Consider the following 18,589-nt stretch of genomic DNA (forward strand, 5'->3'; position numbering starts at 1 on the left):
AGAGTACAGGTCACCGTACCACGGTGAAGGAACAACGGTACGCTAAAAGTGTCTCCTATCTCTGATGAGCAGAGGGTAAACTGCTTACTATAGAATATGGTCCATGCTGCTGCGATCTCAAGGATGTTTTCTATGTATATGAAATTAACGCCAACTATTTCAATGCATTCTAGATCCTTATATTAATAAATAATTAAGTAAAATAAAATTGTTAGTGATGAAATCGCTACTAACATGCAAACCGTCCTTTTTCTCGATCTTTTTTTGGAAGTCGGAAGACGAAAGTTAGAAAGTCAGGGAAGTTGGAAGTTGGCCGATGTGTCTCCGTGTCACAAGAAAAAAAAACGTATGTTAGTTTTGAAACCTTTAGAACATAATATTAGGAAAATATTAAGGAGACTTCATCAGATGATTTCTGTTTTTTACTGACCTTACCCCAGTGAGGCTAAAATTACCCCAGAAAGGTAACAAAGGCCAGGTCACTCGGCAGAGAGTATCAAAACAAGCCGAGAAGATGTTGTCAGTGATAATTCGCTCTCGACGAAAACAACCTTCTTAAAAAAGACAAGTTTCGGAGGATGAAAGAAAATCAAGAGTAATACCAGTAACTTATCTCACTTTTTCCTCATTGAAATGGGAACAAATACATCCAGTTTGCGGCATACGGAAGATTGTACGCTCTCGAATCGGACAGCTGTCCCTCGATTGTCTGGAAGATCACATCGGTCTTTGCCGACTGAAAATCGCCACGACCACCTTTTTGACGTTGTAATTCAACTCAAGCACGAAGACAAGGATATTTATTCATGTTTCTTTCCCAGCGATGATGACAGTGTTCTTTTAACTGCCTCTAAAGTAGAACAAACGTCGTTTTTACAAAGAAATCGGGAATTTTCGTCGATAAGATTGTGGGACCTTCATCGACGACAAATCAACACTGGCTTTTTGGCGGACTTTCCTCACTCCGTGAAATCCTGTGATTTTTCACCTGATGGACAGTTGGTCGTGTGTATTTTTAACGAAGATTCGCTCGCTTTAGTGCGAATGCGATCGTGGAAAACAACCAGCGCCGAAGTTGTTCACATGCGAAGATTTTGGCGAAAGAGAAGAGGGGTTTTAATGTGTTGTTCCTTTTCACCAGATGGTCGTTCTCTTGTCGTGGCATCTAAATTAACCGGTGATTTAAATCATATCTGCATTATTGACATTGCTTCCAAAAAAATGGTGAGGAAGATGAAATCGACAACGAATTCTAGTTCGAAAATTCGCGGGCACGCTCGCTCATGCGTCTTTTCACCCGATGGCTTGTTCTTGGCCGTGTCGTGTTCGTCCGGTCAACTGATTGTTTTCGACACTCAAGACTTTCACATTCATAGTAGCCTCGACTTGGACACCACAAACTCGTCCACGTGCTTGTGTATTCCATTTCGTCACGCAAGTCGCAGATCACTCAGTTCGCAAATGCACTGCTGGTATCTCTTTGATCCCCGTTACGGTCACAAATACCTTACGTCATGCCTAGAAGATGGCACCATTCAGACGTGGTCACTAAATTCAGACGAACCTGGCCTTACTTGTATTCAGTTTGCTTATGCATTGCAGACACCCTGGCAGAAGATCCGATCTGCAGCTTTCTCGCCTGACGGCACAATGCTTGCAGTCGGCACATCTGACTCCAAAGTGTTAGCACTGAATTCAGAAAGTTTGCATGTTTTGTTTGTACTTAATGCACATCTTCAGCCAGATGGCTTAAGAACATGGTACCAGAACACCGAGGTGTCCTGCCTGGCCTTCACACGCACCTGCCAGCAGCTTGCTGCTGGCTACAAGGATGGTCGGGTTAGAGTTTGGCAGTTGCCATTAATTTTAAACCTACAACATATGTGTAGATTGGTAATCATTAATCATGTTCCAGCACGAGAAATTCCTCAACTTCCCCTCCCTGCACATTTGGTCAGGTACCTTTTGTTTTCCCCTCTTAAACAATTCTAATAACCTGCTTTACTGTTTAACTCTAACAATGCCCTTTGTTCAGGGTAGTCGTAATAGCCATTGTCAGCTCACCAGACACATGTAGCTCTCATTCTTTCCTTTGAAAATAATATCGGATAGATCTTTTGTTCATGAGGGTTAGGAGGGCACTGTCCCATTTAGGTCAAAGAAGAAAGTGCTCCCTACTGGTTTTGTTCACACATTTTACGCCAATTTCATTATTTTTTTAGTTTTTGCTAGAGCTTTCTTGTAATGGGACACTTGTGAAATTGGTATACGTTTTCAGTCACTTCAATGTACTAGGTGTAATGTGAATGGCCCTCAGATCATCCCAGATTTACATGCACATCCTTGTACATTCTTCCCACTAGTCTGAAATGCCAACTGTCTCTACCCCCTAATGGTGAGGGTATGGGGGGAATGATGCCTGAATTTACTACACTCAGAATTCAGAATGTCTGTCTGACCCCCATGGTCCTCTGTGTGAGTTAGTGGGTGGGGACAGCTGACATTTAGGACTAATGAATTCCAGCAGAAAAATCAGCACCTTTGCATCGCAAAGTAGGGGTGGCGAATGGTAAAATCCGAGACTCGCCGAGACGCCGAGATCCTAGTTAGAAATCCGAGCCCGAGACTCTTTGGTAAAAGGTTTTGAGACTCAAAAAAGTAAAAACAAACCATGAAAAAACGAGACTTTGAGACTTATCATTAACGCTTCCGAGACTTCGAGATCCTGACAAAATTTTCCGAGACCCTCGTTTTACGAGGTACCATTCGCCACCCCTCAAAGTCTCTGTTAGGCCGTATTAGGCTTTTCATGTTATATCACATCAAGTAATTTATTTCTGGCACAAAACTCCGTGTGGTTTAGTGTGAACTTACCCAGTAGGCAGAGCATTTTAAAACGGTGGGGGAGGGGGGGATCTCATCTTCAACTTAGCCACAGACTTACCCCTGCTCAAATATTCCAAAATTCTCTTCGCATTGTTCATTGGCACAACCAATCTTCACAGTGTCTAGTATGTCCGTAATCGATTTGTGACAGTGCATCAGTAGGCAGTTGTTCAGGCGGTCATGCTTCACTGTGCTTCTTAGGTAGTTCTTGAGTCGTCTGAGGGCAGAAAATGTGCGCTCTGAAGTTGCTGATATCACAGGTATTGTCAATTCACCGGTAAAAGTGTTTTTTAGCACCAAAATGTTGGAGGGCTCTGCCCCCCCCCCCTCCCTTCTAAATTTTTGTTGGGAGGTCTGGTCTGTGTGGGGAATCAGTTTGCTGATGTTAAGGCTCAAAGATGCAATCAGTACTTTATATGAATGTCAGTCACAGGTTCATGTGTTTATCGGCAAGTCATTGATTAAATGGATGTGGAGTTCCAGTTACAGAAGACTGCAGACTTGGATATAAGCCACTGTAGTAGATATCATGAAAACACTTTCTGCCCTACCATGCCTAATATTAGTTATTATAGTAATTTATGCACATGCATAAATCTGTCAGTTTTGAAACTAAATATCACTGACTTCTTTAACTCATAAAATTTTGCAATGCTTTCCTAGAATGGCTAGCCAGGGAAATCTGAAGGAATCCCTCTTAAAATTATAATAAAAAACACCTCCTGTCCTATGCAGCCTATTTTTCAGTGGGTTGATACTTCCCCCCACACTCCCCCCCCCCCCCCCCAAAGAAAAAAAAAAACAGCTGGGCCAAGACTTTTGCAGTGTAAATTCAAAACCATGAACAGAAGGAACAACATTAAATCACAACTTTGGTACAGATAAAACATTTCCTTTTCTCATTTGCCACCCCCTTTTTAGAAAGAGCTACATTGAGTTATTTGTCTAATCTGTTTATATTGGTAATTTATAATCATTAGCCATGTCCTGTAGTTCATGGTGTTGATGTTTTGATCAGTTGTTTGGTTAATCTGGTCAAGTTATGTTGTAAAAAAACACATATTTTTACAGGAGATATTTATAACTTTGTTAGTATTTAATAATAAAGTGTAATGTGTTATTTAGACCCCCCTCCCCCACTTTCCAAATACGGGGGGTTTAACTCCTATATATGGGCTTTATAGGGATGTGCCTCCAGGTCGTGTTCAAGTGTCATGATCCCTTTTACTCTATACAGGGTCTTAATAAATTAATTATTATTTCTCTTTTCCTTGTCTAAAAGTACTGCTTAACTGTCTGGTCTCTTCATTTTTTTTGAAGTTGGTCACATTTCTCAGAATGAGAATGTTTTTTGGATAAAAGAAAAGTTGAAATTCTCTGGTATACTTTTGGGTCGCAGTGAATGTTTTCTATCTGAGTGACTCAAACTCCGTCCCAGGTTAAGCCAGGAAAGGTGACTCAGAGACTTAGATAAAAAAAAAACTTCCTTGAACCCCTTGGCGTTCGTTGTTTAGGAAAACGTCAACGGGCACTTTTCCCCCACAAAATAATTAATACAGATCTACCCCTACTGCTACATGGTTATCACACCTGAAAGGGAGTTCCCAACCCTCCCCTCCCATATATCAAGTGTGTATCAAAAGATTGATACATTAAATAGCCTTGATAACTGTGGATTTTTATAGGCAACAAACAGACGGGATGAATTTTTTTGATTCCAAACTCAAGGGAGTAGTCGGGTGTAATAATGGCAAAGAGTTGCAAATGAGACGAATATGTCAAACATCAAAGCCAATTCAGGGCTTAAACCTGACCTAAGAGGTCTCATGGCTTAAGATGTAACATATTAAGTAAAAGTTTTTCTCCAAGAAAGTCCCTGAATTACAAATTTAAAACTTGATTTGAATTGGGGGGGGGGGTACTCTCATGCATTACCTATACGGGTATGTGCCGCCCAACGGGGTTGTGATTTAGAACGGGGTATCAATTTCAGAGGCGTTTTCTAGAACGGGGTATAACAAATTGTGGATCACGGCTTTATCTTCTGCTTAAAATTGTTGCTGATTATGAAAAAGCATTTATTTGATGCATAAGTCGAACAAATAAAGAAATATCTTTTTAAAAAAACAGGGCTATTTCAATTTACAAACTTTCTAGAACGGAGTATAAAAAATTTGCCCATCCTGCCCATTCCTAGAACGGGGTATCAGTTTTAGGGCGAATTCTAGAACGGGGTATCAATTTTACGGGAAATATTTTTTAGAACGGGGTGCCAATTTGGAGTCCCGGGCGGCACATACCCACCCAAAAAATACCCAAGTGCCCCCCCCCCCCCCCCCCGGGAAAATGCCCTTTTGTCTGGCGCTGATTCTTCGTAAAATGAGGGAAACTGGTCACCCGTGAAACCTCAGTGAGAAAGGTGAGAAACCTTTTTGAATACTGATATATTCGGATCGGGATTTGCCGATAAAACCGCCAAGTTTGCGTAAAGATCAGGAACCCCTAACCCCTAACCCTTCATCTTTATTCCTCCCCAGTCACCTCTTTGTTACTGTCAGTTCAGTCCAGAAAAGACTAAAGGACCTGGAGATGAGCTATCCCATCAAGCCTTGGGTTCGTAGGTTTAAACATGGCGGATAAAATTTATCTTTCAGAGCAATCAGGGAATAAATCGAACACTTTGTAGGTAAAGAAATGGCTGAAAAATTCTACGCAGTTGTGATTTCTGCGTTGGCTGCCATTCTGGTTCGATGGTGTGTGTCTCTCAGTCCATATTCAGGTAAGATATGGCTAGAAAGGCGGCTGAAAAGCAACTTGTTTGAAGAGAAATCTGGTCCTTAACCGGATGTTTGCTTGGTCGACTCTCTAGGAAAAGGAAAGCCACCGATGTTTGGAGATTACGAAGCGCAGAGACACTGGATGGAAATAACTTATAATCTACCAGTTGATGAATGGTAAGGTGCTGAGGAAATTATTGCGTATCAGGCCATATTTTGCCCTAAGTTAATTACAGCCTAAATTAAGCCTCCCGCCTCTAGAAAAGCCCCCGCCCCTTCCCCCTCAAAGGGGTTTGAAATAAGTACCCGCCCCCCTGGGGGGACCTGAATAGAGGATTTACGGTAAGTGTGACAGCTGTCAAACTGCTTTGACCAGTAGACCAATTCATGGAGCATGCCATGTGTTACGTCTGTGAATAGCACAGTAATGGGTGTACAAAATTCTGTTGAAAACCCTGGTTGGTAATCAAGCGTACCAAAGTCGCTATACACACACACACACTATAAGTAGGCATTTTAATAAAATACTGATTATCTCTTCATTTTCGAGATTATCCTTGTCAAAGATTTGTAGACCGTTAAACCATTCCTCTTGAATCCCTACTATTTATGAAAGAAAAGGGGCAGTGGTGGAGGGGGCGTATATTTAACATCATGGCCTAGGGGATGGGTGCTTATTCTGGTAATTTGCTTGATGTTAATCTTCAGGTACAATAACACCACAAACAATGACTTGATGTATTGGGGCCTGGATTATCCACCATTAACTGCCTATCACAGCTGGATTTGTGGGTTCATGTGAGTGCTGTCTAAACAATAAATTAAAATGCATCATTGCAAGGTTTACAGCTATTGCAAAATGGCGACAACTTTATTATTCTTTTATATTCAATTAAATTAGCCCTGCATGCCTCAATTCCACCTAGAAATTCTTTTGAATTCTAAAGATGCGATGGAGGCATCGAGGGCCAATTAACATAACTATAAAAGAATAATAAAATTGTCCCTATTTTGGAAGAAGGTGTATATCAGTAAATGCATGACCATAGCTCAAAAGTTATATGGATGTTGTCTAAGAAAAATTCCTGGTGTGCTTTAAGAAAAGGTCTGAGGGCCCTATTAGTGTTGGGCATTGGGGTGTATAAAAAAAAACTGAAAAACCGCTCTAAAAATTACCCAAAACCGAAAAACCGCAACAGACTTTGATCCAAACTGAAAACCGAATACAAAACCATCAAAATGGAAGATTTATACAGCTCAATTTTCAAAACCCTAGTCTAGATCTCAAACGGTGGTGATATATTGTGGAACATATGGACTAAATGGTAAAATAATTCTAGAACAGCTCCCCAAAAAATATGTCGGCCATCTGTCGGAAGACTGTCGACCGACCTATTGTCCTTTCTCTGAATTTAAAAACCCTTTTTACTGGTAGTCATTATGTCCCTAACTTTCTAGTAAGGATTTACGTTTTTTGACCATCTTTTTCAGAGCAAACAAGATAAATCCAAGCTGGATTGCACTTAACAAATCTAGGGGGCATGAAAGTCATGAACATAAGTTATTTATGAGATACACAGGTAGAATTTTTTTTTCAAATCCAGTATGTAGTTTGACTGTTCATAGTCCCTTATTTTTTTGTAAGATCATTGGGATAGCACGTAACTTTATGGGCAGCTGCTTTGGCTTCAAATGTGTTGACTGAGTTTGGGGGGGGGGGGGGGGTCGTCCAGACCCTTAGATAAGAGGGGGGAAGGCAGTCTCCAAACAAATTTTTCAGCGCTTCGGGCCTCAGTTTGGTCTAAAAATCATAAGGAGGGGGGGGGGGGTGGCCCCCAAGGCCCCTCCCCTGGAACCGCCACTGCCCTGTTCACCCCATCAGTATGTGTAAAACTAGAAAGATGGCTGCCAGATGTGTTGACTGAGTTTAGGGGGGGCGGTCATCCACCCTTACTTCAGCCGATCAAATGGTTATTTCTTTGATTATTTTAACAGTGTTGGTTGCTGATGTACTAGCATACATCCCTGCAGTCTTTCAGTTCTCATTTCTTTGCTTGGGAAGAAAACCTGCCTTAAATAAGGTAAAAACGATAACCGTAATAAAAAAGGTATCTTTGTAATAATTATTAATACAGCATTGATTTTGTTTGGAAGTAAGCTAGTCTTCTGTAGCCTGCATGAGCAGATGCCCTTTTCAGCTTTTGTTTCACATGCCCCATGGAGAGAAGCTGCAAACAGAAATGCAGCTGCGTTCACAGACTAAACATCCTTTTCATTCAATCCGCAGCAGGAATAGCTCAGTCGGTAGATTGCTTGATTGCAGAGCGGGGGGTCGCGGGTTCAATTCCCGGGGCCGGAGCATTACTCAGGGTCTTAAATAACTGAGAAATGAAGGTACCGCCTTTGCCCTGCAAATGGCTAGACCTTTGCGTGGCTCGGATGACCACCTAAAACGGCAGTCTCCAGTAGGAGATGTAAAAATAGTGTCCCCAATTAGCACTTTCGTGCTAAATACATTGACACTGAAATAAAGTGTATTTTACGTGATTGTCTAGATCTAGAAGAGGGACAGTTTTTTGTTGACTAGACCCAGACCTCTTGGTTGGCCAATACATTTGACATCATAGACTCAAGATACATATACTAAGCCTGATGTGAGAAATGGCTGGTGAAACATAAATATGACAAGAAACCCTCAATGTTACTAGAGTGTGTTTCCGTGACTTTATGAAATGACTTTAACTTTATAAATGAAACAATTCACTTTTAAGCCATAAGTGCACACTGTAACTGGAAAGTGAAGTAACAGACTAGATATAGGCCATCACACACATAGCCTGTGCCAGAGACAAAGTTAAATTCTGGTTAAGTCTGTAAAACAGGACAGAAAAGCTTGTTCTGGCCCCCACCTGTGTACAAGGATTTGAGTACGTGACATGAATATATAAATTATGTGAAAAAAAAAACAACAAACAAACAGTGCACACCCCGTTCTTTCTTGTGCCTTGTACTTTTAAGTACCTGTCCCCAAACTTATTGGGTGTCTTTTGTTGTTTCTTTGTTTGTTTTTAATTGAGTGCTTCCTTCCATCTTCTAGGTTCTGATTGCATCTGCCATTCTTTTTTATCCTGGATTAATTCTCATAGATCATGGACACTTTCAGTATCCTTGAACGTTCTGTCAACGGAAAGTTTTAATTTATACTTTACTGTATCTTTCCTCGAACTATAAAGGCCCAAAAGAAGGTATAGAGATAAGCAGATTTTAAGCTATTTTTTGTGTAAATTTTGAATTGATAATATTGTGAATTCTTAAAGTGCAGTGAATTTGAAATTTATTTTTATCACCACTCCATTCTATTACAGGGACTTACTTCACTTCCTCCAAGCCTGTGGTTGACATATATTCTCTTATCTAAATGTGAAGATTGCTTGTTTATATAATTTGATTGATAACGATGTTATGATGAGGAGGATGACGACGATGACGATGATGATGATGATGGTCATGACGACGTTGATGACGAGGACGATGATGATGATGATGATGGTGGTGGTGGTGGTGGTGGTGGTGGTTTGGAAGAGTTTGATTTTGGCGTTGTTGATGATGTGGGTACTCATCCACAAGCGATAGCTTCTTGAAAGCCGTCTATGCAAGTGCCTTCTGGCCAGTATGATCGCTCTAGTTAGTTAATACCCTAAGCCCTGTTGATGTTCATTGCATACTAATCCTTGACAAGTAACTTCAGATATAACGCCATAAGCCTTGGTTTGGCATTGTGGGGTGTTATAGGGCTAGCGCGTGGTCATGATCTCCTAGGGTCAATCGCGTACACACTGGCATTCAACTACAAGCAGATGGAACTTTATCATGCGTTTCCTTTCTTTTTCTATTTATTAGGGAAGTCCTTGCAAGAAAAGTCATGGTAAGGTTTCCTTTTTTCCTAAAAATGTAATTGTAAATGCTCTAATTATAGCGAATGTAAAACAGTTTTTCTTTGACTTAGCGACAATGTAGCTTTCCGATACTCCTCGCTAATGATCGCAAGCAAATAATTTTAACAGTCCAAATTAAACATAGTCGTGGAAACATGATTGGAATCTCACTTTTCGTGAGACGGACAAGTTAGCTAATCACAAGCGTGGAAAATGAATTTAAAAATAAACTATCGAATTACTTCTTCCCAGCACGCCGGCCTCGTCCACACGTATCCGGATATTTTTGAAAACTGAGATTTTTTCTCCGTTTTAGCCTCCTGTCCGCACGTCAACGGCGTTTTTGCGCAACAAAAACGCAGGTTTTCGAAAACGGTCCCCAGCGAAGATTTTTTTGTAAACGACTGCTGATCGTTTCGCGCGGATGGGCGGAAACGGAAGCTGGCTAATCTGACAGTGATGTCATACATCATAAAGTGCATGTCCTGTAAGGGGTGCCATCATATTTCCATTGTTTTAGCGTTTTCGCGCGGACAGACTGAAACGATTCGAATACGATGCGTGTGGACAACTGAAGGCCTTATACTGTGGTTGATTTTTGCAGTATATTTTTCATGACTTTCAAGACGACCCTCTCTCCTGATTCCTTTGTAGGATTTCAAGAATGTTTAGCATTGCCAAATTAGGAATTGTTGTTATTGTGACGTTCATTTTGTGGTAAGTTTACTTTCAGCAATATAGTAAAGGAAGAACACTTCACTCTTTAGACAACAAAATGGTAGTATTTTTTTTTCTTGAAACCATAGTCTTGCTTAAGGGCCACTCTCCGGACTATCAAGCGAGCAAGTACATTACGTTATAAAAATGTTTTTTTTTTCTTATCTTCAGAACTCAAGTATAATGGTGGTGTACCATATTTATTTCTCTCGTTGCGGTTTTATTTTAAACAAAGCTACAACGGCCTAAGTATGTACTAGAGTTGAAATGTAACCCAGTGTTCTCTAAAATGGCTGCGTCACCATGTCTAATTTCTCTCTAGTTGGTTGCCGTTTTTGACCGGACTTCCAGCGATTTTACAAGTTCTTCATCGGCTCTTTCCATTTGCAAGAGGTCTCTTTGAGGTACGTATATGAAGACTCTGAAAAATGGATGCGCTACTTAGTGTTATATTTAAAAAACTGCATTTTAAACGTTTTTCAGTTGCTTATTTCATCAATTGCTTTTTGCTGTTATCACTGCTGTCGTCGTTTTCATTACATCATCTCCCTACCTAGCGAGGGCCCCGCTTTACATACTCAGGTTTTCACTGTGCATTTTCTATGAACACCCGCGAAAAAGACGAACGTTTTGAAACCTCGTATTTTAGAAACGGCTGCTTTTATAGCCAGCATCAAGCCAGGAAAATCCATGTCTGCATGTGCGATGAATACATTTAAAACTGATTTTTTTTTCTCCAGGACAAGGTTGCAAATATTTGGTGCTCCATTTCTGTTCTTATCAAAGTCAAAAGAGTTTTAACCCAAACACAGATCATTAAACTCAGGTTAGTGATTACCTTTTACGCGAGAAACTGGTCGATGTTGTGCCAAAGTGCACTATGGGACTTTTTTGGGACCCTTTAACGCTAAACGCCACTTCCACATTTTCCATAATGCACCTTATTTGCTCCCCAAAATTTTGCATAAGCATGGTTTTCAATTTCTCTTGGGGACGGCTGTAATACCCACGAGAAATGAAAAACAAAGGTTATGCAGAATTGGGGGGTGGGGGGGGGGGGGGGAACAAATTAGGTGCATTATGGGAAATGTGTAAGTGGCGTATTACGAGGTTGCGCAGGAAAATGGGTAAAAATTCGTCCCCTAAAACAGACCCACAACTTACTTTCCCTCTATTTGCCAAATCAAATTGAGTAGCTCTTGTGTTAGCCTGCGTCGCACCTGTCATTTAATCCAGGTTAGTAACGTCTACGTCTCCTATCCTTGTTCCGGGCCGTCAAAAGACTCAACTAATTCCCCCGGAAAGCGTCACAAATTTCCTTTCATCTTGATTGGTAAATCAACAATGGCATTTTTAACAGGCCAATCACGGCGCGTACTCAAATCCTGGTACACAGGTGGGGGCACAGAACAAGGATTCCGGCGCTGTTTCGCAGACGAAGTTAACCTGACTCCGGTTGTTCAAATGTTGGATAGCGCTATCCACCGAATAAATCACTATCCAGTTGATAGATATTAGGGAAACCGATTACGTTATCCATTGGTTAGACATTTATCCATCGGATTACCCTATTCACGTTTTGAACAACTGGGGCCAAATGTTTAGTTCCGTCTATGGCACAGGTTAACTTTGTGCCCAAGCATAAGGCAAATGTTACGCAATGCACAGCAGTTTAGGATCATCATACGTTTCTGGGAAACTGCCCACCTACCCCTCCCCCAAGCCAACATTAACACTTACCTCTCACTTAGGGCAAAATGATGACTTAGGTTAGGGGTAGGTGGAAAGTTCCTTGATGTTGCGGACGGTTGCGATTATCATTATACGTTTCTGGCAAGCTGTCCGCCTAACCCTCCCCTAAGCCAAGATTTTGCCCTAAGTGAGAAGTAAGTGTTAATGTTGGCTTAGGGGAGGGGTTGGTGGGCAGTTTCCCGAGAGAACCAACAAATAGTCTCCGCAACAACAAGAAACAGCCCAATGCACGGTAAGCGTTCTGACTGGGAGGTGACTTGCTCTAATCTCAAAACAAAACAGGCGAAACAGCTGTGCATATGCGTGAGGTTCTTTTCAGGCCGTGGGTTGGTGATCATGTGTCACTTAGTCTTAAGTTTTCTATAATCTAGCCGGGGTGAAAATAATAAAGCGCTTGGTGGCAGTTCAACCGCAGGGGAGGAAGGCATTGCTGTATTATTAAGAACAAATTGAACAAATTATGTCTTTTGTTATCGAATTGCTTGGTATCTAACACTGTTTTTGTTCTGGGATGTCCGCGCCATAACTGCAAATCTAACGTGATATTTTCTCCCCTAGCACATGGTCCACATTAACTGCTTGTTTACCTTCGTCTCTAAATTTGTTGAGGAACCCGACAATAGATCGATTTGTCCTGGCTCTGGTAAGGTAATCGTTTTGCTGTAGTTAACGATGGTAATGCAGGGCGTAAATTCAGGCATTAAATAACTAGCCCTTCGTCATAGCGAATCAATAAGGCAAAGGTATGACGTTCGAAACGTCATTTACTCAATCCCCTTGCGGTGACAAATGTACTTCAAGGTGCAGTAAAATAGGCAACCAAAAACGTGCATCTTGCAACAATGATGCAAAACGGGTTGAATTGCGATGTTGCGTGTTTTACCACCTACGAATCAAACCTGTCTTGCAAAAAATCAGGCTCGCAGGTAGCCTGTGACCGGCAATTAAAAAATTCATGATAAAATTATGCATAGGCATTACCATGTACTGAGTACGTTTATTCTTTGCAAGTTTAGGTGAATTCATCTCTGGCGTTCTTCATTTTCTCGTATCAAGTACATGAAAAGTCAATTCTTCTAGCCGCACTGTAAGTATTGAATCTCTTATACAATGTTTTTGTAAATAATATCCTAGAAAAATGGTTCATCGCTCGCAAAATACTACAATATTTTTGTAGACACCATTCTAGGACATTGACTCATTGCTCGCAAAATGCTACCCAAATATCTTGAAGAATATCTGCGTTTGATGTAAGGATCTAAGGAAATAAAGGAAATAGAAAAATCATTGAATATCAAATTGTTCGTTAGCTCTCCGCCCGGTGTTAGAAATCTCATTCGTGGAGGAGCATATGTTTTCTTTGTTATGACGAATCAAGGACATGTTTCCTAAATGTTTTCTATTTTCGTTGTTTTTTTTAATGTTTGTCATTACTTGTTTAAAAAAAACAGTTCGTTGCTCAAAGCTCGTGTGTCCTGACATGATTTTTTGTTCTTTTATCAGCCCTGTATGCCTTCTTCTTCACTACAAGCCGTTTGAATGTTCATGGTTTTTAGTTATCTCCACTTTCAGGTAGGTACATGAAAGGTTATTTTTAAGTGATTTCATGCAGTCTCCACATTTCTTTTATTAACCTTACGATTGGACAGCGCCGACGCCGGTGAAAACGTCACGGAAAACTGGCGTCCTTTCAAACCTTTTCTCGATTATTCCAACTGTTCATTCAGCTGAAGAAAGAGTACCGCTTCCTAAGCTTAGAACGATACAGTAAAATGTATCGCCTTCTCAAGAAAACTTAAAATTTGGTCATTTATTTTCACGTCGTAGTTTTGTAGGGAAGGCAAAGAAATGTACTGAAGAGCGTAGTGCACGCGCAGAGTTGTTGTTTTGCTTATGAAACCTATTGCGTTTTTGACTTTCTCGTTTCCGTCACCGTCGTAGTTTCGTAAGGTCCCTATTCTTCCAAAAAAAACGCTGCCACTCAATAATGTTCTCACTGCTCGTTAACGTTGATCTATTTGTAGTATGTGGCCTTTGTTACTAAAGGATGGCCTAGCTCTTCCTTACATTTCCTGCATGTTGCTGTTCTATGCTGTTTCGTATCACGTGTTTGAACTGCACAAGACCACGACACGAAAGCAAAGTTTGGTAAGTTTGGTATTCTTGGCGTTTCTTAAGACATAAAACTTTCAAAATTTTTAACAATCCTGCAATTGACGTTCAGATGTGATCAAAGAGGGCGTTGCTACCTAATAGTATTTATTGAGTGGTTTCCTTTTGAAGTTAGAACCACTTTTTCGTCAGAATATTAAATAGTACCTCAATGAAAGTGATTGGTGGCAAGTTAGCGTTTCATTCAGAGACTCAAAACGTACCACAGGAAAGTACTGCTCAGTAGCTTTCATTTGAATGGTTACACTTCAGGAGCTCATCCTTAGGCCTAAAAATCAGAACCTCCTTGTACAGCATAAATGTCCTAACCACAGGGTTTTATCGCTCAATAGCTGTCCTCTCAGAACTCAGGCTTACACAAGTTTCAGGCGTACTTTTTAACTGACGTTTAGTTCAGTCAATTTACCTTTAAAAAGACATTCGGTGTAATTGTTGCTCCACATTGCTTTTATTCCTAGTTTCTTTTGTCGGTACTGGGTTCCCTGTGCCTTCACACTGGTTCGGCTGTGGTCCAGCCCCCCAGACGGTACCCAGACCTCTGGCCGGTTCTCATCTCGCTCTACTCATGTTTACATTTCCTAGGATTTCTCTTTTATTTCAATTACCTTCAATTTATTCTTCCATTCAACGCTATACCTGTGGCAGCTAAAGAAAAGAAGTCTTAATAACGACAAATTACAGCAATAATTTTTGAGTAGCTTAGTTAGTGAACATGTCTATAGGGGGTAATTCCAAGATGCCTTTTTAGCTTTCTTACGAAGTGTGTGCCTATAATCAAGCTCTCCTTCCTTTTCGCGCCCCGCCGTCAGAGCGCCCCGGAGAGCTTGCTCGCAGGCTTGGAATTTTTCTTCCGAGGCGCCTGTGTGACTGACTGAATAACATATTTCTCAAACAAGAAATTGTACCGTGCTAAACAGGTTTCATTCGAATAGTCACACCATGGGAATTTCGTCCGGAGATAAAAAAGTTAGAAATTACTTCATGTGCTTCGCGTCTTCACATCGTTTGACTAATGTTACTTTTCGCCTTTTTCAAACCTGTAGCTAGCCCAAGAAAACAGGCGACATCTCGCAATACCACCACTGGTTTTCCCGCGAAAATGACGTCTTGGAAACGAGCGACAAATTCCATACAGATGACGTGCACTACCCCGATCTGTGTAGTGATTCTGATTGGTTGAAGCAAATTGTCAGCCAATCAGAAGCGCTAATTGGTAGTGACGCGTCAACAGTATGGAATTTCTGCGGTCGTTTCTCAGACGTCATTTTCGCAGGGAAACCAGTGGTGGCGTCGCCAAATATCGGCTGTTTTCTCAGGCCAACCTATAACACATCAAAGTTTCACGCGGAAGAAAACTGTTTAGTTTGACGTAACTATCTTTGCTCTTTTGTAAACATACTAATAGTTTATCTTCTTGTGTTCAATAAGATAGACTGCGAGCAATCTCTTATTTTTCTTTGCAAAGTTACTGCACGCGAAACTTAAGCACGCGAGCGGCGAGGGCGCTTGTCGCGAGAAACGCCTCGCCTCAATCCCTAAATAATAACATCGTGGTTTGCAATCGCGCTGGATGAGATAAGAACTGGGCGGATTTTAAGAGAAAAGGCGGACTGCAAGCAGTCTGTCAATAAGACCATAGCTGGATTTACCGTATACCGATTTTAAAGTACAATCTCTTACGTAACTTAACAAAACACAAGAGGCAGTGTTGCATCACATATCGAACACTTGAAGTTACGTTGCGTAAATAATTTTAAGGGAGAAATAAGGTACAAAGGATACAAAAACAAGGAGTTTTTAGAGTGGTTTTCGTTTGAGTGTCGTAAAACCAAAACCAAAGTAATTACTCTGGCCAATCACATAGGACACAGACAATACATTGAACCAATCAAAACTCGAAGTAATTGCATGTGGCTGACGCAAAGCGCGGGAAAATGCATGCGAGCGCGTCACAATTGGCTTTGGTCTTACTTCTGATTGGATGAAAAGGTGGCGCGAATCTTTTAAGCCAATCGCATCATGTAGAAAGTGCAAAACCAATTACTTTTCGACACTCAAATGAAAACCGCTCTAATCCAAAAAGTAACTGGCCAATGTGCTTAATTTTCTGTCTTTGGCTTTATGAAGGTATTATTTTATTAGACAGTGGTCAAAAACGGAAACGCATTTATTTGATACTTATTCCAAAAAAGGTAGACTTTTAAAGTGTCTGTCATCAAAATAACAAAGACATCAGTTGGCTTTGTTATCCAGTAAACCAAACCTAAATCCGCAAAGTAACCTCTTACATCATCCGGTATAGACTTGTTTGATTGAAAACGAGAGGGAAATTAAATATTTAATAAATATCAAGTATTAATATATTACATAATATATGTATTGTGTTACATTTGGTAGAGCAGGGAAAATATACTCCATTTCTATGTCCAAATTTTCCATTCCTACGGATGGCAAGAAGAGACGTGAAAAAAACTGGACCTTTTTTTTTTTTCAAGTTTGTTAATGCTATGCTTGTTACAAATATTAGACTACGAGTAGTCCCCCATTTTTCCTCAGGGACAGTAGAGCGCGCGTGAAAATCACCCCACGCGAGACAAGGCGACATGCGGCGTGTCACCTTTTCTCGCGTGGGGTGATTTTCACGCGCGCTCGCTCTATTATCCCTGAGGAAAAATGGGGGACTACTCGTAGTCTACAAATATCACCTAAACATTATTATGGCTGGGGCTCCCTGATGAAAGTTGTGTGATATCTTCCTCATAACTCCGCAGGAGCTTTGAATTTTGTGCATGGGTTGAGGCAACTTTAGTACAGAATTGACCTAAAACAACAATAACTTGCCTAGTTCCTAGGCCTTATTATTCCGCGTGGCCAAAGCGTTTCGGGTCACGTGGTCCAAGCGAAGTGAAATGACCAAGAGGGACTGAGAAAACGCCGTACAGGGACTTTAGGAAAAGCAATATCCTCATGACATAGCTCCTTTAACCCTTTAAGTCCCAATAGTGACCAACATCAATTTTCTCCCAATGATATCCATACATTTTCAAGAGATTAGGTTATGAGAATTAATAAAATGATCTTCTAAGAGAAAATGCTTGGATCTTTTACTAAATTCTCTCAACTCATTCTTTAAGGAAATATATAGAGATCAGTTTGGAGAATTTGTATGTGGATATTGGGGCTTAAAGGGTTAACTTAGCCTGCGAATGCAGCCCCTGGTCATCCAGGGGCTACCGGGCTATCCAGCCGATGCTGGGTACGTTTTGCAAGAGAACGACATCTCCCTCGCGAAATAAAAACGTTCCCATCGACAAGAGGCGGCTGTTTGTTTAACAAGTCAATTGAACTCACTCTGCCCTGACGTACACTTGAGGGATTGTATTTGCATGACTTTGAAAGAGGCCTCGGAGAAAGTGAGCCCCACATGCTAAAGATGCAGATGTGGCGGGTGGGAGGGGGACATCTGACACCTCTGCGCATAAGTGTGAACATCGTTATCGCTTCTCTATACTGTCCACTGGTCCAGACTCAAGAGCGCAGCGTCTCCATTTCGTCTGCAACAGCATCTAATCCGAGTAAATCCAACAGCGTCTTGCATTGCTGTTCGATAATCCTGACTCTCTTTATCGGCGACTCTCTTCGCCATTTCAAATAATTTGCACTTGAATCTCTTACATGAGAATATGGATTTTCCAAAGCTGCTGCAAGCTGTTTCTGTTCCGGATTCGTGCTACGTACGATCCAGTCTATCAAGCTATCAGGCATTTCGAAGCCAGCAAACTGGTAAATTTTCTTTGCAGTGGCTACTGGCATCGTTGCAATCTCTTTGTACCTAATTTCCATATACCTATTTCTTAGTGATTCCACGGAATGCAGCTTTCTTCCAATCTTAATGTTTGTAGCAATTTTGCGACACAGTGAAGAAACAGACATGGGAAATCCCGTGTATGTAAAATCAGAAATCCAACCACTTCTTATCCTCGAATTAATACTTCCTCGTGGATCGCGTACGATTTGAATAACACGAACGTCTGTATCCGCATTCTCGTCAAATATACTCGAGATAAACGTAAAGATGCTTTCGCGAGGGGTACGAACTTGGCCTACTTTGACAACACTATGGTTAAATTTATTGAGACAGACCTGTTCGGCGAATTTGGGATATTTGTAAAGATCGGGCCAAAATTTCTTTCCAGATTTTGTTCTTGCGGCAAATGCTGGGGTTCTGAAGACATTTTTCTCAAAAACGCCTTTGGCAATCCACGAAGGATGCGTGTTGGCTAGAAAGCTTCTTGCGATCTGTGATTGAGTGAAGTGGCAAGACAACAAGCCATTCACTACGTCTTGCAC

General features: G+C 41.0%; 3 protein-coding genes across 3 annotated transcripts in view; 2 read left to right on the forward strand and 1 right to left on the reverse strand.

Annotated features, from left to right (window-relative positions):
* Positions 1–495: 495 nt before the first annotated feature.
* Positions 496–2,387, forward strand: LOC140921244 (apoptotic protease-activating factor 1-like). The gene has a single exon (XM_073371227.1). The coding sequence runs from the start codon at positions 634–636 to the stop codon at positions 1,990–1,992; it is 1,359 nt and encodes a 452-aa protein (XP_073227328.1). The 5' UTR covers positions 496–633; the 3' UTR covers positions 1,993–2,387.
* Positions 2,388–5,506: 3,119 nt separating this feature from the next.
* On the forward strand, positions 5,507–14,984 carry LOC140921127 (dolichyl pyrophosphate Man9GlcNAc2 alpha-1,3-glucosyltransferase-like). Its single transcript, XM_073371090.1, has 15 exons — positions 5,507–5,665; positions 5,756–5,840; positions 6,372–6,461; positions 7,155–7,243; positions 7,659–7,744; positions 8,761–8,825; positions 9,412–9,588; positions 10,253–10,315; positions 10,638–10,719; positions 11,056–11,141; positions 12,626–12,710; positions 13,084–13,154; positions 13,571–13,639; positions 14,092–14,215; positions 14,698–14,984. Exons 1-15 carry the CDS (start codon positions 5,581–5,583, stop codon positions 14,902–14,904), a joined length of 1,464 nt encoding a protein of 487 aa, XP_073227191.1. The 5' UTR covers positions 5,507–5,580; the 3' UTR covers positions 14,905–14,984.
* Positions 14,985–17,717: 2,733 nt separating this feature from the next.
* Positions 17,718–18,589, reverse strand: part of LOC140921527 (uncharacterized) — a 2,030-nt gene continuing 1,158 nt past the window's right edge. Inside the window, exon 1 of the mRNA XM_073371531.1 lies at positions 17,718–18,589. This exon is cut by the window's right edge and continues 1,158 nt beyond it. Within this exon, the coding sequence (XP_073227632.1) occupies positions 17,768–18,589 (822 nt within the window). The 3' untranslated portion in view covers positions 17,718–17,767.

The sequence above is a fragment of the Porites lutea genome, chromosome 12, assembly GCF_958299795.1.
Source record: "Porites lutea chromosome 12, jaPorLute2.1, whole genome shotgun sequence".
NCBI lineage: Eukaryota > Metazoa > Cnidaria > Anthozoa > Scleractinia > Poritidae > Porites > Porites lutea.

Excerpts from the sequence above, each read along its gene's own strand:
- LOC140921244 (XM_073371227.1), top strand. The coding sequence starts at position 634 with ATGGGAACAAATACATCCAGTTTGCGGCATACGGAAGATTGTACGCTC.
- LOC140921127 (XM_073371090.1), top strand. The coding sequence starts at position 5,581 with ATGGCTGAAAAATTCTACGCAGTTGTGATTTCTGCGTTGGCTGCCATT. Across the intron at positions 5,841-6,371 it reads AATCTACCAGTTGATGAATG|GTACAATAACACCACAAACA; the intron begins GTAAGGTGCTGA and ends GTTAATCTTCAG. Across the intron at positions 9,589-10,252 it reads TCCTTGCAAGAAAAGTCATG|GATTTCAAGAATGTTTAGCA; the intron begins GTAAGGTTTCCT and ends ATTCCTTTGTAG.